The 20,605-nt window shown below is 35.1% G+C and overlaps 2 protein-coding genes across 2 annotated transcripts; one reads left to right on the top strand and one right to left on the bottom strand.

Moving 5' to 3' along the window:
- Positions 1-5,191: 5,191 nt before the first annotated feature.
- LOC113727720 (large ribosomal subunit protein uL11-like) lies at positions 5,192-6,043 on the bottom strand. Its single transcript, XM_072077090.1, has one exon. It carries the CDS (start codon positions 5,933-5,935, stop codon positions 5,435-5,437), a length of 501 nt encoding a protein of 166 aa, XP_071933191.1. The 5' UTR covers positions 5,936-6,043; the 3' UTR covers positions 5,192-5,434.
- Positions 6,044-10,577: 4,534 nt separating this feature from the next.
- Positions 10,578-11,703, top strand: LOC113727712 (protein S40-4-like). Its single transcript, XM_072077085.1, has one exon. It carries the CDS (start codon positions 10,883-10,885, stop codon positions 11,390-11,392), a length of 510 nt encoding a protein of 169 aa, XP_071933186.1. The 5' UTR covers positions 10,578-10,882; the 3' UTR covers positions 11,393-11,703.
- The last annotated feature ends 8,902 nt before the right edge of the window (positions 11,704-20,605 follow it).

The following is a 20,605-nucleotide window of genomic DNA, read 5'->3' as shown; positions in this document are numbered from 1 at the left end:
ACAACAGAACAGAACCATTAAGAAAGCTGATGTTTGGCATGTTATGAATGATTGGGCGGGGATTTCGAGTGTTCCAAGAAAATAATTCGTCTGGGAAGGAAACAGAGACGTCAATTTCTCCTCTGATTATGGGCGACGGCATGGAGGAGCTTCAATTCAATTGAGTGGCAGTTCTTGAAAATTGTAGAATAGTAGGACAAAATAATGCGAGGGTGCTAAAGAAATATCCTTTTTCCCCACTACTTTTTTTAACTACTGCATTCTATTCTTCTTTATCATTTTTTTTTTAAAAAAAAAAAAAATCTTTTCTTCTTTGAAAACACGACCGATTCTATTATGAATTGTTGCGTAGGCAAGAATGTGGGCGAGCCTATTATGTCACGCACCCTGATATTCCAATTTGGTTATTTATTTATTTTAACAAGTCTGAACCTGTGTCTATTATTTATCGAGTCAAAATCAAATAATTTTTCTTATTTAATTGAATTCTAATTATTTGAGTTTGTTTATATCTAAATAATAGATATTATTTTAATTGAGTTTAAGTTTAAAATTTTATCAAACACACAATATTATTTATTTATTTATTTTAAATTTAATTAGTTAATGATTCAAATGAACTCTTAAATTCCAATATCATATAGCTTAATTCAACCCAACCATGGGGCTCACTTGTAGGGCTGTCTCTGATTGTACGACCCGATCTTGACAGGGGGAAAAAAAATCTTAAAACACACTCCTCGCATACCTGGAGGCTGCGTTTCCAGGTGGGCAGCCAGCCATTCATTGCAATTTCCAATTCAATAGGTTTGGGTAACTGGGAAACTCGACTCCGGTTCCACTTGTAAAACATATATGTGGTTTTGGTTCCACTTGCAATGCATTCGGCATGTAGGACTTATGCTGATAGAGATAGGTTCCCCTATACATGCCGTCCTTGGATATTTGGCATGCATGCAGACAGCCCAAACACGCCTCATGGAAGCAGTGCTGCCACGTTAAGATTCAAGGATTTTGACGATCTGGTCAAGGCTAGCCTCACATATGCCAAACACGTGAAAGATTTTCACCACCAAATTAGAGACCTGATTAAATCCAACAAATGATTGGTCCAACCACATGGTGGAGTGAATTAAAATGCAGTACTCACACCCAACAACCAATCAGGCATAATTATTCATTGTTGGATACCACTAGCAGTGCCAAATGGTACCCCCATGTGTACCAAAATTTCAGACACGTTTAAGCACCGATCACTTAAAAGGCAGCATGGCAACATCCTCACCACTGATCCACGCCCTTCGCTGGCCAAATCCCTCATCAGAACAGACCAAGAGCCCCAGTGCAAGAAACTTCCAAATATAGAACTATATACAATTAGGCACACAGACAAAACAGTTTAAATGCTGTAGAAAGATACCAACTTTTGCTCCAGAACAGCAGGACTCTACAACTAAAAGCCCTTGCAAAGAACAGATCCAGGGCTAATTACTCAGAATATAGGTGAAAAAATAAAAAATCGGACAAATGTTGTTCTGGCAAGGGGTACGTACGAAACTATTGCTGCCGAGCAAACTAAGCCTGGTAGCCAAAAAAAAATATATATATATATATATATATATATTTAAATAACTGGTAGCCAGGCTGTGTCAATGTCAGTCTGATGCAGACGAGCTGACACATAAATTTTTCCTATAAAGAACTGGTATGTTTTCCATAAAGAGCTGGTACAAAACATACTACAAAACCTGTCAGTTTCTCATAAAGAGCTGGTATGTTATGGGAAATTTATTTATTTTTTTAAACTTTCACATATTTAATTTATGTTAGGGAATATCGTCCAAAACATCCCTCACATTTTGTAAAATAACTTTTTTCGTCCCTCACTTTTAAAAGTGTAATTTTATATCCCTTACATATTCACATCGATCAAATTTAGTCCTTAACTAGATTTTCAATCATTTTTTGGCAGGAATCCATCACGTGCAAGGCACGTGATCATTTTTTAAGGGTAAATTTGTCAAATTATATTTTACATAATCTGATCTATAGTCCTCCATATTTTATAAAATAAATTTTTTCGTCCCTCACATTTCACAATATGAATTTCTCCATCTCTCACATTTCAAAAATGAATTTTTCATTTCTCACTAATTATGTGTGTGAATACATTTTTTTTTAAACACATGTATATGTCTATTTGATTTTGCTTAATAATAATAGCATAAATACATGTATGTAATTGGACCCAACTTGTGGGCTATCTTCTCTTTTTACATGATTATGACTAATATTTACCAATATAACCTTAATTTGCATATTCTTATTGTATTTTGATTGAAAATAACTTTATTGGTCAACTTGACAATGAATGCAATATTTTTTACTAACTAATACCAGATGAAACCAAATGATCACGTATAATATATGGCATTCGTATTGTTAAGTGAAATCAAATAGACACATACATATATTTATGCTATTCGTATTATTAAGCAAAATCAAATAGACATATACATGTGTTTAAACAAAATGTATTCACACATATTTTTGTTTTTTAGGGTTTCCCTCACACACATAATTAGTGAGGGATGAAAATATTCATTTTTTGAAATTGAGGGATGGAGAAATTCATTTTTGAAATGTAAGGGATGAAAAAATTATTTTATAAAATGTGAGGGACGAAAAAATTTGTTTTATAAAATGTGGATGACTATAGATTAGATTATGTAAAATATAATTTGATAAATTTACCCTTCAAAAATGATCACACGCCTTGCACGTGATGGATTCCAGCAAAAAATGATCGGAAACCTAGTTTGATCGATGTGAATATGTAAGGGACATAAAATTATACTTTTAAAAGTAAAGGACGAAAAAAATCATTTTACAAAATATGAGGGACGTTTTGGACGATTTTTCCTTTATGTTAAATACAAAACATACTTGTTCAATGGGTAAAAATATGTTATGAATAACTCAAAGTTTATACTTTTAATAGTTCAGTGGGTAAAAATATGTTATGAATAATTGAAGGGCCAAATTTTTACTATTCAAATAGTTCAATGCCTGCTCAAATAATTTGATTTTATATAAATAGTAAAAGTATTCAAAGTATATGTAATTTTTAAATTTTGAGGGGAGTTTTTTGTAACTATTAAAAATCTCAAAGGATGTTTGTGAAATTATCCCTTTTCATTTTTCATGCTGATTATTTCTTTTCTTGCCTATTTTTCATTTTATCCTTATTTTTAGCTTCCCCCCCCCCCTTACATACGGGACTCAAGTGTTTATTGATGGATGCTTAGTAAAAATTGCCAAAAAATTAACTGATTGCATGCAGGAAACTGGCAGATTTTGTTAAAAATGTAATTTAAATTTACTTAACGGTCATGTCCAATTTCGTTAAAAATTTGGCTAAATTGCCGTTTGAGGATGACATTGGTCAAAAAATATTAATTCAGACATCAAGTATGTCGTGCCCAAAAGTTGAGGGATAAAATGTATCCTTACCCCAAAGTTTGGAGATGAAAACCAGTATTTTCCCCTTCAAAAGGGGCAGTGGATAAAGAGAAAAAGGGGAAGAAGCATGCATGAGATACAGTAATAGGCTTTCTCCTAAGATAAAAAGTTGCTTGGCAAAGGGAAAGGAGACCATAAAAATGCAATCTAATTGTAGAAAACCACTGACAGAATGGTGAGAGTTTTGCAGTTATTGCAAAAGATTAAAAAGGGCACTGGAATTTACAAGAATCATTTCAGATGCAAAGCTATGCAAAATGAACAATGTTACTGATAACCAAATGGAAAAGCAGAAGTAAGAGATAGTAAAATTTTTTTGTTCAACTTCACAAAAACAATGCCAGCCAAAAAAGTTAATAGAAACGTCTAAAACTTTATCAATAACTTTTAGTTTTAGATAAATCTGACAAAGAAGCCTACTCTCTTATTTCTCTTTTTAACGAATCAGGCGTACTACTGCCTTTTTCTCGAGCAGTAATTCTGTTTTATACCTCTATACGAATGAATGAAGCAGTCACCAGCAGTCTGCTATCCTCAATCAACAATAACAGGTTGCTAGGGAGCCAAGGTAACTAAATCACCTAAAACTGAGCTTAAGGTACACTAAATATGCCTTTTACCATGCTTCTCTCTATATCCATTGTGGACGTACTTTTTGGTAAATTTGGCAATTTATTGAGTATCATTCAGAATTTTCCATTTCTTTCCTATTCTTCCCACTTATGGAGTAAAAACATGAGCCCAAAGGGATCCAAAATCCCATTTCTTCCTTTTTGCTTGAAAACAAAACCCCAAAGTAAAAATCTTTTCTTTCCAACCATTTCTTTTATCCCCAATTGAGGAGAGAAGAATGGAGCCTAAAGAAAAGCTATGAAGGCAAACTGCCTTCCTCTTTTGCTTGAGAATTTCATAAGCATAGTGAAGAAAGAAATTTAGGCATATGCATACCATCAAGGCATACCTATTTTATTCACAATAGTGGGAAGAATAGGAGAGAGAAGAAATATTTCTCATTGAAACTGTCTTGTATACAGAACTTTTTTACTTTAAAGCAAATCCCAAAGCACCGAAGAAAACAGAGTAGCATGTACAATTACTTCAAGATCTTTAAGTTAGCCCGAGTTTTTGAAGAAAAAGAAGATAACACAGTGATGATGAGAGAGAACAAGATGAAATAAAGAAATAACTGTTGTTTCAAGGTAGGTTGGAGTTCAGGCAGCAAGGGGGAAAAAATGTAACCCTTACTAATGAATCCTTATATTTAGAGTATATTTCATAGGCAAAGATGGCATATTGGAAATTTGGCCAGCCAACTCCGGCAAATGGATAAACTTCACAAGGATGCTACCGAAGAACTATCCTTTCATGTACACAAACCACGCAACTTCTTTCTTTTCAAGTACAAAAGAATTCAATTTAACAGTTTGAATTGCAAAAGCAAATTCACAGCCACATTCATGATTATATAATTAAATAAATTAAAAAAATAAAGTTCCACGTTGAATATGTACTCAAGCTTTGAACCATTCAATATGCAAGCTCATTTAGACCAAATAGAGCTACTTAATAACATATCCCTGAAGGCCTGAACTAGGAGCACCACCATTCTGAAATTACTAGCAATTGCCAGATAGATAATTAACATAAGAAAGCAACATAACATCATAAGTTGAGATCAAATTAGCAACTAAATTAAGCAACAAAAAGAAAATAACAATAATGGAAGCTACAATAAATATTCTCATTTAATGCCCCCAATGATTCCAATAAATAATCCATCCAAATTCCACCAAATCGTGGTCACAAACACCCTTAATGATTGAAATACTACAGAAGTATTTAAAAATGAAATTTACGCACTTAACTTTCCAATTTAACTTCCTCCTTCCCAAAATTCACTAGAAGCGAAATTTCAATTCTCTGGAATCTCCACATCTCCATCAGCAATCTCCTGTTGCAAATCCTTAGGATCCTTTCCATCCACAGTGCAACCAACAGAAACACAGGTTCCCAATATCTCCTTCACAGTCCCAGCCAAATCCTTCGCCATTGACCTCGGTCGCATGACTTTGGCGATCTCAATAACGTCATCCAACGAAATGTTCCCAGAATGCTTGATGTTCTTCGTCTTTTTACGGTCACGTTCGGGCTCTTTTAGGGCTTTGATCACCAGAGCCGCCGCGGATGGTACAACAGCGACCTTAGCTTGACGGTTTTGGACGGTGAGCTTGACGGTGACGCGGAGACCTTTCCAGTCTTTAGCGGTCTCTTTAGCGATGTCTTCACCAATTTTTTTCGGGGATAGACCAAGAGGACCGATTTTTGGAGCAAGCGAACTCGCTGCTCCGACCTCACCGCCGGTTACTCGGACGAAGACTTCTACAACTTGCGTGGGATCGAACTTTGGCGGCATTTTGCGGCTTGTGTGGGGATAATTTGGCTAGGGTTTTTTGCTGGGGATGGCGGGGAGAAGTGAAGAGGGAGGCGGGGAGAAGTGAAGAGGTTTGTTAAAGTAGGGTTTTGCGGAGTAAAATTTAAAAACAATGAGATTGGCCCAATCACGTAATGGGCTTGAGACCTTGGGCAATTTGGATTAGCCTCTAAACAAAAGAAATTTAAACGTTTTGTACATGCACCTTTGTTTCCCCCTTAACGCAATTATGCTATTCTAGGGCTTGTTTAGGATTGTAACGACTTATTGAAAAGTATTTCTTTAATAAAATTTTTAATAAAAGTATTTATTAAATGTTTAAATACTTTTAAAATCACAACACTTACTCTAAAAGCAGCAAATTTAAACTTTTGCTAAAAATACTTTTTACACCAAAAGCTTCATTTCTAATTTTATGAGATGATATTCATCAAACGCCTTAAAAGTACTTTTAACATCTAAGGGCTGTTTGGAGTTGCGGTAACTTATTGAAAAATACTTTCCTATTAGAGTTTTTAATAAAAATATTTATCAACTGCTTAAGTGCTTTTAAATATATTGTTTGGAAACATAATTTAATAAGTACTTATTGTATTGGATAATGTGTAATTTGAAATTTTTAAAAAGTACTTATCTCTTTATTTGGTTCATAATATAGGATAAATGATTAAGTTTGATGTTATATTTTTTAAATCACGAAAACTATTCTAAAAGCACCAAATTTGAGTTTTTGGTAAGAGTGCTTTTAGCACTTAAAAGTATTTTTTTTTTATTAAAAGCACTGTAATACCAAACGGGACCTAAAATTGATTGTAAAAGTACTTTTAACACTTAAAAGTGATTTTTGACATCGAAAGCTCCATTTCTATTTTTATGAGATAATATTCATCAAATACCTTAAAAATACTTTTAATATCTAAAAATGCTTTTGAATGTACTTTTTAACACCTAAAAGTGTTTTTTTTAAAACCAAAAATAGTGCAATCCAAAATGGAACCTTAGTATTTTTGAAGATTCACTATACACGGGACTTTTTCGGAGTCTAGAACTTGGCTCGTGTCCCATCATCATGAGTATTGATACGGACAATGATTGTGTTGAAATATGAAAGCATATGAGGAATTATACGAGGAATTGCGAACAATAAAAAAAGGTCTCGAGAGAATACACTTATAAGGACAAACGCTTTTTAGTATTAAAAGTACTTTTAAAATATTTGATAATTAATTTTTCGTAAGTTGTAGAGTCCCTTTTTTTTGTAATTTAAAAGCATTTTTGTCAGAATTGTTTCTTTACAAATGACCGTAACCCAGAATGGAACCTTAATGACACGATTTTGCCATACCAATGCGGGGGCTAAACGAACCATTTTTCACTTTTTATTTTTATGCAATGTGTGAGGATTTTAAACGAAGACTTGCCTAGTGCCTCTTTTAAACGGGAATCATGAATCATGCCCAAGAGTTCAGGCTCGAGGGACGTCAATGTTCTGAATGTTAACTCGGCCCACTGGGAACCCAGGGGAGCCAGAGCCCTCTAAAATATGTCAGTACAATCCTCTGGATGTGTCCTTGAAATTTACAAATATCTACAATTTTATAGCGTTGTTAAATCTTCATGCAAAATTATATTTTTATGAATTTATTTTTTAATCATTTTTTTACTTTTTATATATTAAATTGCTATAATACATTTTTTTACACAAATTTCCAAAAAAAAAAAAAGTAATTCAAAAGGGCTAATTCCACGAACCTATTTGCTGTATTTACCAGCCTTTTAGTTCTTGGCATAGTGTGACGAAGAAGAAAATGAAGATTTAATACCTTAAAGCAATCTATGTTGAACTTAGATAGGATCCTGGGAAGAATTCACTTTAGATGGAGGGTTTATCCAAAAATAAATAAATCTTTCTCACAAGAAAAGCATGATATTCCGTTCAGAACTCAGCAAACTCATTACTACAAACTACGCAATGTAATGCCCGAATTTCAAACACTGCTTTATTACTAGTTCAGTTTATTCCCCCAAATAATACATATGCGATAAATTCAACCGAATAAAGACAAAAGAGCCACGAGACAGACATCAAACATGACGATAAATTAGCGAGAACTTCCGGTGTGTCGCATTTGAGAGGACAGCGAGCCAGCTGGCAAAAGCAATACGCTGGATCCAAGCGCTCCCTGGTGGGGCCCCAATTCACGTGCCACCACGCCCTCCACTGTTACTTGAAGCAGCATGAAGCCACGTGGCACATTCCGCATATCAACACACACGTGTTGCAGTCTCGAAGGACTTAAAAACGGACCTGAACCAGGTGAGTCGCCCCCTCGCTCCACCTCGCGACAAATTTGAAAACCTCTTCAGAAGACACAAAAGTTGTCTTTCCTAAATTGCCCTCCTTACCCTCTTTTGCTGTTATCCTCGACTCAGCAAGACAATTGGGTGGTGTCATAAAATACTCCGAACGCGGGAATTCCGCCACGCACTCCTCTTATATCAATCGGTGATTCAGTTCCTTCCGATTTTTCTCTCTAGGCCTCTTCAGATCCCTCCTCCCCCGTAGTATAGAATAAATGTACGATCTATCATTACAAATCAAAAATAAAATAAAATAAAATACTCTGAATGCGGGAATTCCGGGTTTTTCTTCCCCCTACTTCTTTTGAATCTTCTGGCAATAAATTACACTCGGTTGCTGATAAGATAAATACATTAGCAAAAAGCGGGCGATAATTGCTAGTTGGGTAAGATTGTAAGAAGTTTTATCCCTTGGAATTTGGATAAGTTGGAAGTATAAATTGAGAACTTTGATAAATGAAAGGAGAAGTATACTTTTACACCACTCCAAATCTGGCTTGAAAAAAAAAAATACACCTATAATTGTTGAGGAATTTATCATGGAGGTTGTTGATATAATTTGTTTGTATTGAAGCAGAACAAAACATGTTTATTGTGATTGATAACATTTAACTTTCTTGATTGTTCAATTTAGTAACTTTATGTATATTAACATTGATAGGAATAGTTAAGAACGAACCTTGTTGCGGAAAGGTAATACTCATTTCGTCCCATTTTGATTGTCATAGTTTTTTTTTTCCACATAGTTTAAGAATAAATAGTTAATTTTGTTGAAAAAATAAATTTAGATTGCTATTTTTATAAAATATCCTTACATTAAATAGAGTATAACTTTATATTAATTATTCATGAAAACTTGAATTGATGGTCAAGAAACAATCTACATTAAATAAGGTAATTTATACTAATAACAACCTACATTGAATAACGGTATTGTAGAGAAATTTAAAAACATTATATTTTTTAATTAAAAAGTGAACTACACAATTTAAAACAAATTTTAAAAAAAAAAAGACTATTAAAATGAGACGGAGGGAGCAGCAGGTTTATGAGTTTCTATTGATCTTCGCGCACAGTGGGGTGAACGAAGTTAGAGGGGTAACGTTGCTTTCCAATTTCCTATATATGTATATATGCAATGAAAATGAAACAAAGTTTATTCCAATGAGGAAGTAATTGATGTTTCAAGGAAATCTTATCTAATACGTGTCGCAAGCTTATCTAATACGTGTCTGTAAAACAACTCCAATGTTCTTCAAGATGAAAAACAAAAAATCCAACATAATCCTACTTAAATAAGTTTTGATTTTTAACTTGTAGGGCGTTGAAATAAAATATTATAAATCTTTTTGCTCTCAATGGTTATCTTTTTTTTTTTTTTTTTCGGATCTGGAGGTTGATCCCCCAAATTGGGCAGAGCTTTGTTCCAACGTAGGTTATAAATCTTTTTGCTCTTAATGGTTATCATTGAGAGATAAATAACTTTGATTGACTTTCAATTTGATGTGACTTATAAAAGTTATTATAAGTAATTTTACATTCTAAACTCTGAGTCAACACCAGAGAATTTTGACATAACCTATTTGATTTATCATTTTGACATAAAAAAAGATTGAATATGACTAAGAGAAATTCACACTTTTTCGGTCATTGAAAAAAAATTGAAAATCATGTTCTACATAAGTTACCAATGTACGTTTGGTCAACAACTCTTGGCCAAATTTTACTGGCAATTAAAACCTTACAAATTACTTATAGACTTTGCAGCAATTAATCACCCGTCTAAATGAGTTTTGAAAGATAAAATAATACTATTCTAATTTTAAAAGGGTTATGCTACTGTTTTAGATCTTCCAATATCAGATTAAGAGAACGCTATTTTAATTTTTTTTTTAAATTCATTTAGACGAGAGGTTAATTGGTTTGAGTGCCTAAATAACTGATGAGATCCGATTATCCGAACATATCAATAGAGAGAGTTTGGTCAAATGTTATTGACCAAATTTTGAATTGACGAAGGCATTCATTTACAACTAAGATATCTGGCTTGGACGGTTCAACTAGAAACTCGTCACTTTTAGGGGGTTGAAGCAAATGCTTTACTCTAGTTTAGAGGGTAAAATCAATGGAGTCAACCCAAGTTTACTCAACCGAGCAGTAAATAAAAGGACCCGGGACCCGGGTCTGGGTTGGATAAATGCACAATATGACGTGGCATTTCCGCGCATTTCACAACGGGGTAGCATAGTAATTCTTGCACTCTGAAGTTACAGAGAAAATGAGGACGAAAAAGGAAAGAAGACAGTTGAGTTAGGGAAGGAGAGAGAAAAAGAGGACCTTATCCATTAAGAACCCCCAAAGCCAAATCTCCCTTTCTATAAAGCAGATCAAAACCCCCAACGTCGTAGACGATTGGAAACTGAGGAGGAGAACCCATTTCTTTCTTCTATAGATTGATATAGAGCCAAAAGAAAATTTTGAAAAATTGATTTCATTGCTAGAGAGAGAAACAGAACAATCAATCAAAGACAGAGAAAAGCCCATATTGATTCGTATTCTTATTCAACAATGGCGGCTTCGAAAAGCTACTTTAGCAGAGCAGCAAACTACCGATTCTTAGACGCTCCGTCGGGAATAAGTTCCGACGGGATGTTCGAGCTCGATGAGTCCGATGTCTGGAGTACTGGACGCGCCGCTGCGTCGCCTGAGTATCGTAAACAGACGGTGAGTTCACGTACACCGTCATCGTCGAGAAAAAGCTCTTCATCGGCTGCGAAGGTGGTTGTTGGTGGGACGGCTGCGTCGTTGCCGGTGAACGTGCCGGACTGGTCGAAGATACTGAAAGATGAGTATCGGGAGAATAGGAGGAGAGATAGTGAAGATGATGATTTCGACGGCGACGATGGGGAGGACGTCGGTGGGAAACGGATTCCGCCGCACGAGTTTTTGGCTAGACAGTTGGCGAGAACGAGAATCGCATCGTTCTCTGTGCACGAAGGAATTGGGAGGACTTTGAAAGGGAGAGATCTTAGTAGGGTTAGAAATGCAATTTGGGAAAAAACTGGGTTCGAGGATTGATTTTAGTACATTTTTCCTGAGAGATTGGCTACTTCTTTTTTGTTTTTCCACCCCTCTTTCTCTGATTATTTCGTACTTCATTTTTATGGGAGTACTCTCTCTCTCTCTCTTCTTCTTTTTTTTTTTGGTTTTTTTGTTTTTTGTTTTCCTTTTTGGGGTTTTGTCGGTCTCGTATTATATCGATGATTGGGTACTGCCGTAGTGGTATTAGTATTTGATGAGAAATCGGATTACCGGTGAATGTAACTCTTTTAACTATTTGAGAGATTAATCAAGAAATGTGGATTTTGTTCCACTAATTTCCAGTTTCATCTCAGTTAATTATTAATTTATTGCACTGAATACTAATATGATTCCGCGCTAAAGAATGATAAATGTTGAAGCAGGATTTCCACGGAATATAATTTGGAAAAAGTTTGAAAATCAAATTGTTGTAAGTGGGAAATTAGTGAATTATTTGCTTCGAAGTCAAATGATTGATGCTGTTAAACAATCATGTTGGGGGAGTGTTTCGACTCTGAAGAGAGAAGTTGGGGTCACAAACTGGAAAGCAAATGAAAGAAGAGCATAAAAGGAGAAAAATGGTTCAGATCCATGCATTTTATCAGTTTGGAAATGGGTTGTACTCCACACCAGTTCATGAAGTAGTACTACTACATTTTTCTTTATTCTTTTATGCGTTGTAGTTTGTTTTTAGGGGTTGGGAATTGTAAGAGAGGATAAGGTAGTTGTTGTATTAACATTTGAATTTGTGAATCCTGTACCAGAATCAGCACTAAAGTAATTTTGTGCTTTGTGCTTGTTTCCTGGTTATTCAAACAAAATACTCCCTCCGCCCCACTTTAATAGTCCTGATTATTTTTTCACACAGTTTAATAAAAAGTAGTTAACTTTGTTGGAACAATTAATTTAGGTAACTATTTTCCTAAAATATTCTTACATTAATTAGAGTACAACTTTATGGGAACTTGAATTGATGGTAAAAAAATAATCAATTCTCATTAAATAAGGTAGATTTATCGTAATACATTGAATAAGGGTATTTTAGAAAAATTAAAATACAACTATATTCTTTAATTAGAAAGTAGACTACAATTTGAGACAGACGAAAAAGAAAAACAGGACTATCAAAGTGGAATAGATTGAATATATGAGTTTGGAGCCAAGACAGAAGGAATTATAAATAAGAGATATTGAGTTCGAATCCTTTTACTTTAAGTTAGGCGATAAAATAGAAACAGATTATACATTTAGGGTCTGTTTGGTTGGAAGTAAAATGTTTTCCTTGGGAAAATATTTTTCGTGGAAGTAATTTTCCATGAAAATTATTTCCCTTTCATCATTTTCAGGTGTTTGGTTAGTTTATTAAAAATATTTTCTTATTTCATTTTTTTGGTGTTTGTTTAACTTATGAAATATTTTCACTTTTATCTCTATCTTTACTTTCTACACATTATAACTACATACTTCTTCCCATGCAACATAAGAAAATTTATCTCATTGTTTAACTTAAAAAAATCTTGGAGAAATGTATATATGAATAAAAAATATCTCCTTAAGTAATAAACAAATTGCTGGTCATTTAGTGTCAAATATCAATCACATGCAATGCTTATTGTGACATATATCTTGCACTCTTACTGCTGCAAGTTTCTCTAGAAAAGAATGTCCCTATTATACATAATTAATTACTAGCATAGGATGAGCATGATGAGATTTTTTTTTATTTTGAATATACTAGGGGGAGGGTTGGGTTGGGTGGTATGGGGGAGAGAGTGTAAGGAAGAGATATTGGGTTCGAATCCTCCTGTTTACACAAAAAAAAAAAAGAACATACTACAAGATGTTTTCGGTAAGTTTGGAACATACTACAGGCAGGATGCATGCATTTCGGAAAACAACTTCAGTAAGTTTGGAAGAGAAGTTGTTTTTCATAAGATGAGTGAAAATATTTTACATAGAAAAATATTTTCAGTAATTTTTATGTAACCAAATACGAAAAATTACTGAAAATATTTTTCTGAAAAACATTTTCACCCGAAACAAACGGATCCTTAGCTTAAATCCTCTCAATTACCATATATATATATATATATATATGTATATGTGCGCGTGCACGCGCGCTCGCCATTAACATCTTGTCTATATATCAGTGTTTATTACTGAAGTTGAGCTTAAGGAACCTCCCTCACGGCCTCACCTCCCCCCCCCCCCCCCTCCCTTGGCAAAAAGAAATTTTTTTTTATTATAAATGTTTAATCTCCACCTTGGGTTATAAATATTGAGTGAAATGTTTCTTATTGTATTTATCTAAATTATTTATACTGGCCGCTGCGTAAAACTTACCCACTATGCAAAATACGCACTTAGGAGGCAACGCATAACTTTTGTTTATAGGAAATGTATCACATAACAATTCTGATGTGTGGTCCCTCGTGCGTGCATCTTGGCTTTTTATGCCACCCAACAATAACCAACTAAAGCAAATTTATTTGGTTCATTATCCAAGCCTTACCTAATGATCTATCTGAGGAAGTTACATTGATGGTAAAAATAGTAAGACTTCGAAAAAGGCAAAAACCAGAATACATGCTGGACATCCATTTCCCACTTGGACATGGCAAGGAACTGTAAAGTATTTATTTTTCGGCATTTTTGCTGAGAAATTTAAGAAAAATTCTATGGTCCCTTTTAAATTCCATTCCTTCTACGACTCTACTTATATCTTTCAATGAAGATAGTGACTTCTATGTTAAATAAATCACTGAAATTGTTACAAGGGTCAAAAACCCTCATTCCACAGTTCAACATAAATTTAAGTTCAAGTACAATGTTCAAAAAAGGGAACGTAAAATCTCCCAAAACTGAAAAAAAGTACTAGTACTTCATTTTTCTTTTCTTTTTGTTTTTAGTCCTTATAGGAAGGCAGCCCTTAAAATTTGGTCAGAGATGATCCAACCACCAAGTGCCAATTTCAAGCTACTAACTGGCTTGCATACAAGCTACCAATTTTAAGGGCATATATTGCAGTGTGTGGTGCGATGGCTACCCCCAATTATGGATCTTCTCTAGTCTCCATCACCATCCTTTCAACTTTCAAGTGCTGCAACTACATTATGGCCGCTTGCATTATTATGGCCGATTCCTTTTTCCGGGCCATCTGGTGAGAGTGATGAGAGGCATGGTTGGCCTGATTACCATCTGTAATATATGGCCATTGCTATGTTTGTCCCCTTGCAAGGACAGGAATGTTGTATCTCAAAAAGGGATAGTAGCACTCGGGTGGGAAGTCTCAGATTTTAAAGAATACAACCGGTTTATTAATAAACGAACTATTTTTACTGGTTAGTATATCCTTTTACTTCAAAAAAGTATATAATTCTGACTCTTGCCTCTCATCTTGCCACTTAATTAATTGTGGCTTCTTTCGAGCAAAAAATTTCGACAGCTGCTTTTCACCTTAAACTAGGTTAGAATGGATTGTACAAATGTTATCGTTGTGACACAAAAAAAAAAAAAAAAAGGGACCCTTCGCGATGCTTGTAGTGTATACCAGTACAAAGCTGTATGCTCAAGTACACATTCAATATAAAACAAGGAAAAGTTAATCATCACATTCAATCTGCCTTGGGAAATCAAAAGTGCGTTGAATTTTTTAGCAACAGTTGTAATAAACAAATATGCATGCAGTAGATTTGCTTGTGGGATGCCATCAACTAAGAATCATTTGGTTTAAGATACATTAGGAAGGGAACAATTGTTAGGAACTAGTCAATTGTTTTTTTATTTTTATACGCCTAATGGCTTCTTTTCCATGATGAAGAACCTAATCCATCCCAAAAAAATTAAAGAAAGTACTCCCAACAAAGTGCAATTGGGAGGGCCACCATGTGAGACAACTCTCTTAAGTTGTAAGTGATGAGAATAATTCAGCTCTCTTAAGATTTTTTTTTTTTTAAGTGATTCAAATCATGCATATTGTTTTGTATCATGGACCAACAAGAAATCATGGATGTTATGTTATGGACACTTTCCTTTAATCACACAAATTATTACACACAAAAAAACAGGGACAACAACAGGTTCTTTAGGTCGGGATTTTTTTTTTTTTTTTTGTCAGATACGATAGACCTACACTATTTTATATTTGGGGGAGAGGGGATCTAAAGAGATCCAAAGATAATTCAGAGGAGATTGAACCACTACCGAATCAGACGGATGCATTATGCACCCGTATAGATTTTTTTTAAGCAAACATACATATTGTGACAATTGGTGGGAGGCAAGATTTGAACCTTTTAAATCGGGTATTGGTTACACTAAATATATGTAACTTGTGCTCTGGAAGACAACGGGAATATAGTTGGCATCAACGTACAAGAAATGACTAACTGATTCAAAGAGACGAAGAGTGACTAACTGATCAAAAATTTCAAGCCTCTCCTGAAGGAATGTATTCTCAGATTGTTAATTAAGAGAAACCCAATTTCTTTTAGATGATACAAAATCAGTCAGACACAAAGGAAGTACTACCAAATATTTGGCTACTGCGAGGACAAATTAAAAAAAAAAAAAATTAACGTATTTTTCTCTAATACAACATAGAGGTAGAACTTAAAAGTTATTCGTGAACTAAAACATCGTTTTTGTTTCTTCTTGTTTTGCCTTTTGGGATGTATTGTACTCGGGGACAGTCGTATGAAGACAGCAAGCACGAAAACAGGAATTCAATTTTGAAATTATCAGAAACCTCCCTGAGGTTTCCCTACTATAAATCTTATGATTAATTTCATTCGCGGAAGAGAGCAAAAACGAGGAATGGTAATAAAGTGAGAGATGTCTTACTCTTTATTTTTATCGCTTAATAATCATTACTTCGTGAATTAAGCCAACCATTTTGTCACACTGAGAACTTGATGCATTCGGGCCCTTATGTAGAGGGGCAACCATCAATCACCATACATACTCGGAAGGGGGGAGGAACAAAGCCACTCTACCACAAAAGCACGCCTATCTCAGACCCAAATTTCTTCTCCACCATTAGCTTTAACAGACAAAATAGGGTCCTATCAAAATTACTTTTGAAGGAAAATGACTGGATATTTTTTTTTAGACATCAATCTCCTCCGACTGTAAATTCAAGGCGAAAAAATGTGGTGGAAAATGGTGTCATAATGTCCTCAACCCAGCAGAAGAATTCAACAAACAGGGGAATATAAATTATGATGCTAACAACTACTGCTACTTTTTGGTTTTGGTAACTACTACTCACAACACAGCAGAAATGTTAAATAACGTTAATAAATGCTTGAGTGGTGCGGCGCGGTGTTCATGGAGATCGGCAAAGCAGCCGTAGGATTAGAAATCTGTGTGGGAAGTTGAGAGGTTGTGCACCGTTGGATTTAAATGGGTGCGGGGTCAATGAATGAGACGGCCAGTTGACCGTAGTTGTCGTCATTTTAGAAGTTGGAACTTGCAAGTTACAGTGGCATGCGTTGGCGTTTTATTCAATTTCGCCCGTCGTTTTCGTCGTTCAGTCCCTCTCTTACTTTATGGCGACATGGAAATGGAATACAAGTGTCGACATTGATGTTGCATTTTGTATAACCTTGAAGTTTTCTTTTTTCTTTTTTCTTTTTTTTTTGGGTGTATTATTCTTTGAAGTTGGTTCCCGTGATTGATTACACAGATGTACAAATTAATTTTAACGCTCAACCTTCTCCTTTATTTCTTTTTTCTTTTTTCCTAAGAATTTCTAGAAATTTAAAATAGCCAACGGAGCTAGCCAAAATTGAGGTGACGCTAGTGATATTTTTCTCTTTTGAGCAAGAGGTGTCACACTCATATTAGCTTCCCAAAAAATAATTGGAGTTGCAATATATGAAATTTCTGCATCCATTAAATTGACAAAATCAAAGTCACCTCAATTTTGACTTGATTGAGATGCATCAAAAACCTAGCTTTCCAAGTTGTGCAAGGTGTCAAGTTGTCACTGTATATGGCAGTCTTAATTGATCATTTTCGATGGAATTTCTATTCACATCACATTGAATCCTCCTCCCCTCTCTCTAAATTATGTTAAATTAGCTTATAGGAATTCTATTGTTGCGACAAAAAAAAAAAAAAAAAGTTATGCAAGGTTCTTGATTGGAAAGTGCTACATCCATGATTTATGGTGAACCAAGTTTAGATTCTCATCAGATTTCTTCGTTACCCTCCAATGGTGACTCAAGTCTAAGCCAAAAGAGGCGCCTAAAGATTCTTCCAAGTCCATCCATGATTTGATGATCCATGACCTAAAATTAGTAGCTTTTTTTTTTTTAATGGAGGGTGCCCATTAACTTTCGGCTATACATGCATACGTACGACTTTTTAGGAGTAGATACAGTAGAAGTATTATTATTGCTTGTTTACAGGATCAACAATCTGAGAGATTTCTTGCGACTGTTCTATCTGAACTTCATTTCAGGCGAAAGATGTGTTGGATGAGGAAGGGAAGTGCCTGTCGACCTCATTCGCCTATCATTGCAACTGACAACTTGCAACTACAAAGAAAGCAATTGCAACTTGTGACAGGGCTCAATCTCAGTGTCAGTGAAAAACTTTTGGGATGACAAATGGATAACATGCATGCTTCATCAATAATTCCCTAACTTTTTTTGCCACTTCCAGTTGCAGATAGCAAAAGCGAAACAGTTAGCCAGTCCGAAGGCAAGATAGCAGCTGTACATTTTCACTCAAAGTTTCCAGTCTTTAGTTTAACTCTAACTGCCAAAAACACTCTTCAAAATACTACTAAATCTGTTTTTTTTTTTTTTGGGTCAATCATCAATTCCTATTCTCGCACCTTAATCTGTAGTATCGGTGGAGTAGGGGGTTTAATTCCAGATGCATCCCGTGAATAATGAGTTAATCCGTGAGGGAATCTGGGGATAGTTGTCCTGTCCCTCGAGGGTAGGCCGGCAGGCATTGCGTCTGGATAGGAAAGGGATGTGGTTTGTATGGCCTACGAGAATTGTGATTGCGTTAGCTAGAAAGATTATCCTAGAACCCATCTTAATTTGGAGTTAATGACTGGCTAGACTGCCAAATTGGGGCCAAAGTCTAGGAGATAAGTATATTAAAAACAGGAAACTCGAGATCCAGGTAATGACAAGAGAGCAACAACAATCGAGTGCAAGTAATTAAAGTTTGTGGGTGAAGCTGGACCATATTAAAGTAGTAGCAGTTCATTGCCACGCTATTGTTCTCTTTTGACCCGCAAGATTACTATATAGCATATATATTCAAGATGGATTGATACAGGGAAGGGTTGGATAATTGGATCGGATTGGATTGGATTGAATGATAAGGTGAGAGAGATTGCGAGTGGTAGTAGGTTCTGAGTTCAAACTCTCTCATTTAAAGAAAAAACAAATGATGGATTAATACATATTTATTACTGTTGAGAATTGGATGCAGCTTACTAATTAGTCCTTAAATGCAAATTAAATAAGCTAATTATTAATATTATTTTTTTGTCTGACACGATAGACCTACACTATTCTATATTAAGGAGAGGGAGATCTGAAGAGACCCAAGAACAATCTAGGGTGGACTGAATCACCACCGGTCCAGACGGGTGTCTACGCATCCGCTGACAACATTTTCAAGAAACTTGGATTTGAGAATGTAGGCAAGGAAATGATCTCATTAGTGTGCTTAAAGATCTAGCAAGTTAGGCTAAATTTGACTTTAAAGATTACTATAAAGTCCAATTCTATCCTTCTCCGGAAAAGGGAACTTACTTTGTTTGGCTTCTAAACTGCATGGGAGGATCACATAACGTGCAAGACATCAACACAGCTTTTTATATATTATTATTATGAGACAAAATCCTTAAGTACTTGACAAAAAAGGGACTTTCCCTCAAAAAAGTATCAAAAGTTGTCTACTAGTATATGCTACATATGTACGCCATTCATCTGGAAAAAATAACCCAGATTTTGTTTGTAGGCTGAGGCGGCTGTACAGTGTCCAAAGAAAGATATTTGCTTATCTTCATGGCGCAAATATCACAACACTCTCTGTGAAAGTAAAAACTGACAGAGGAATGGAATTCCAGTACTGAGATTGATTTTTAATCTAAACGAAATCTTTTTGATATTTGTATCGAGTTGAAGCATACGAGAAAAAAAGAAGGAAATCAAGGAAAGAGCATATGGGGTGTGTGCTGTCCAGTTTGCACAAGTAAATAGATTCACAATCACAATGAGGGGGTGGCTTTCAACTTTCAAGGGGGCTTTGGGAGTGTTTCCAAAGCGATTAAGTGCATTGTTGTGAGTTTCTTAGTAGTACTAAAATGAACTTTCCGATAAATCTAGGACAGCAAGATCAGGTTCGAGTAATTTCCTGAGATCCATGAAGTGTACTTTTTGTTTTTTTTTAGAGAAAAAAATGAGTTGTATTGTACTTCAACTAGGTTAATTTCTTGTTTTCAGACAAATTGATAATTGGTCCCTCGATCTTTGGATGATGATTAATGGAGACACCCATGCATGTGAGGACCGCAATCTACTCCAACAATGCATACGCAATGAACAAGCAAACTACTACCAGATTGCTGTGAAATTGTCATTTGTCAGTGCTTCTTGAAAAAAAAAAAAAAAAACTGAAATACAGAAGTTGGGCTGTTTACGATGAAGAGCACGTTTGATTGACAATGGGCTTATTCTTCTGCTTGAGAGGCCATTTGGGTGGGCTTCACCTGAGAATTCTTTCCCTCCTTGGTGAGCGAGAACAGTGGCTGAACGCCCTCTTCGTATAACATTGGTTTGTGTACAAAAGCACCATGGGCGTACTTCTTGGGTTGATGGTGCATATGGATTGGACCAGGAAAGGAATTGCTAGGTTATGCTTGCCTTTTTTTTTTTTTGGCTTGAAGAAATGTTATTCTTGTACATTGTTCATTTTTAAGAGACGTCCAATGTTGTCAACTAATTCAATTGATGTTTATCACTTTACTTTTTCTCTCTTTTAGTTTTTTCTTTTAAAGTAAACTTGTTTCACTAAAACTCGAACTTCAACATTCTTTTGTCTTCCATCATTTTTTAAAACCATTCCAACCTCTTCGCATGTCTTTTCTCACACCAACTGTTTAAGTATAGAATTCAAATTCTTAACCTGAACAGTGTAGAAATTCTAAGAGCCTTTCCCAAGGCAATCCGAGTTGTT

The sequence above is a fragment of the Coffea arabica genome, chromosome 1c (assembly GCF_036785885.1).
Source record: "Coffea arabica cultivar ET-39 chromosome 1c, Coffea Arabica ET-39 HiFi, whole genome shotgun sequence".
NCBI lineage: Eukaryota > Viridiplantae > Streptophyta > Magnoliopsida > Gentianales > Rubiaceae > Coffea > Coffea arabica.
Note: the sequence above shows the minus strand (reverse complement) of the source record. Positions and strands in the feature narration are given on the sequence as shown.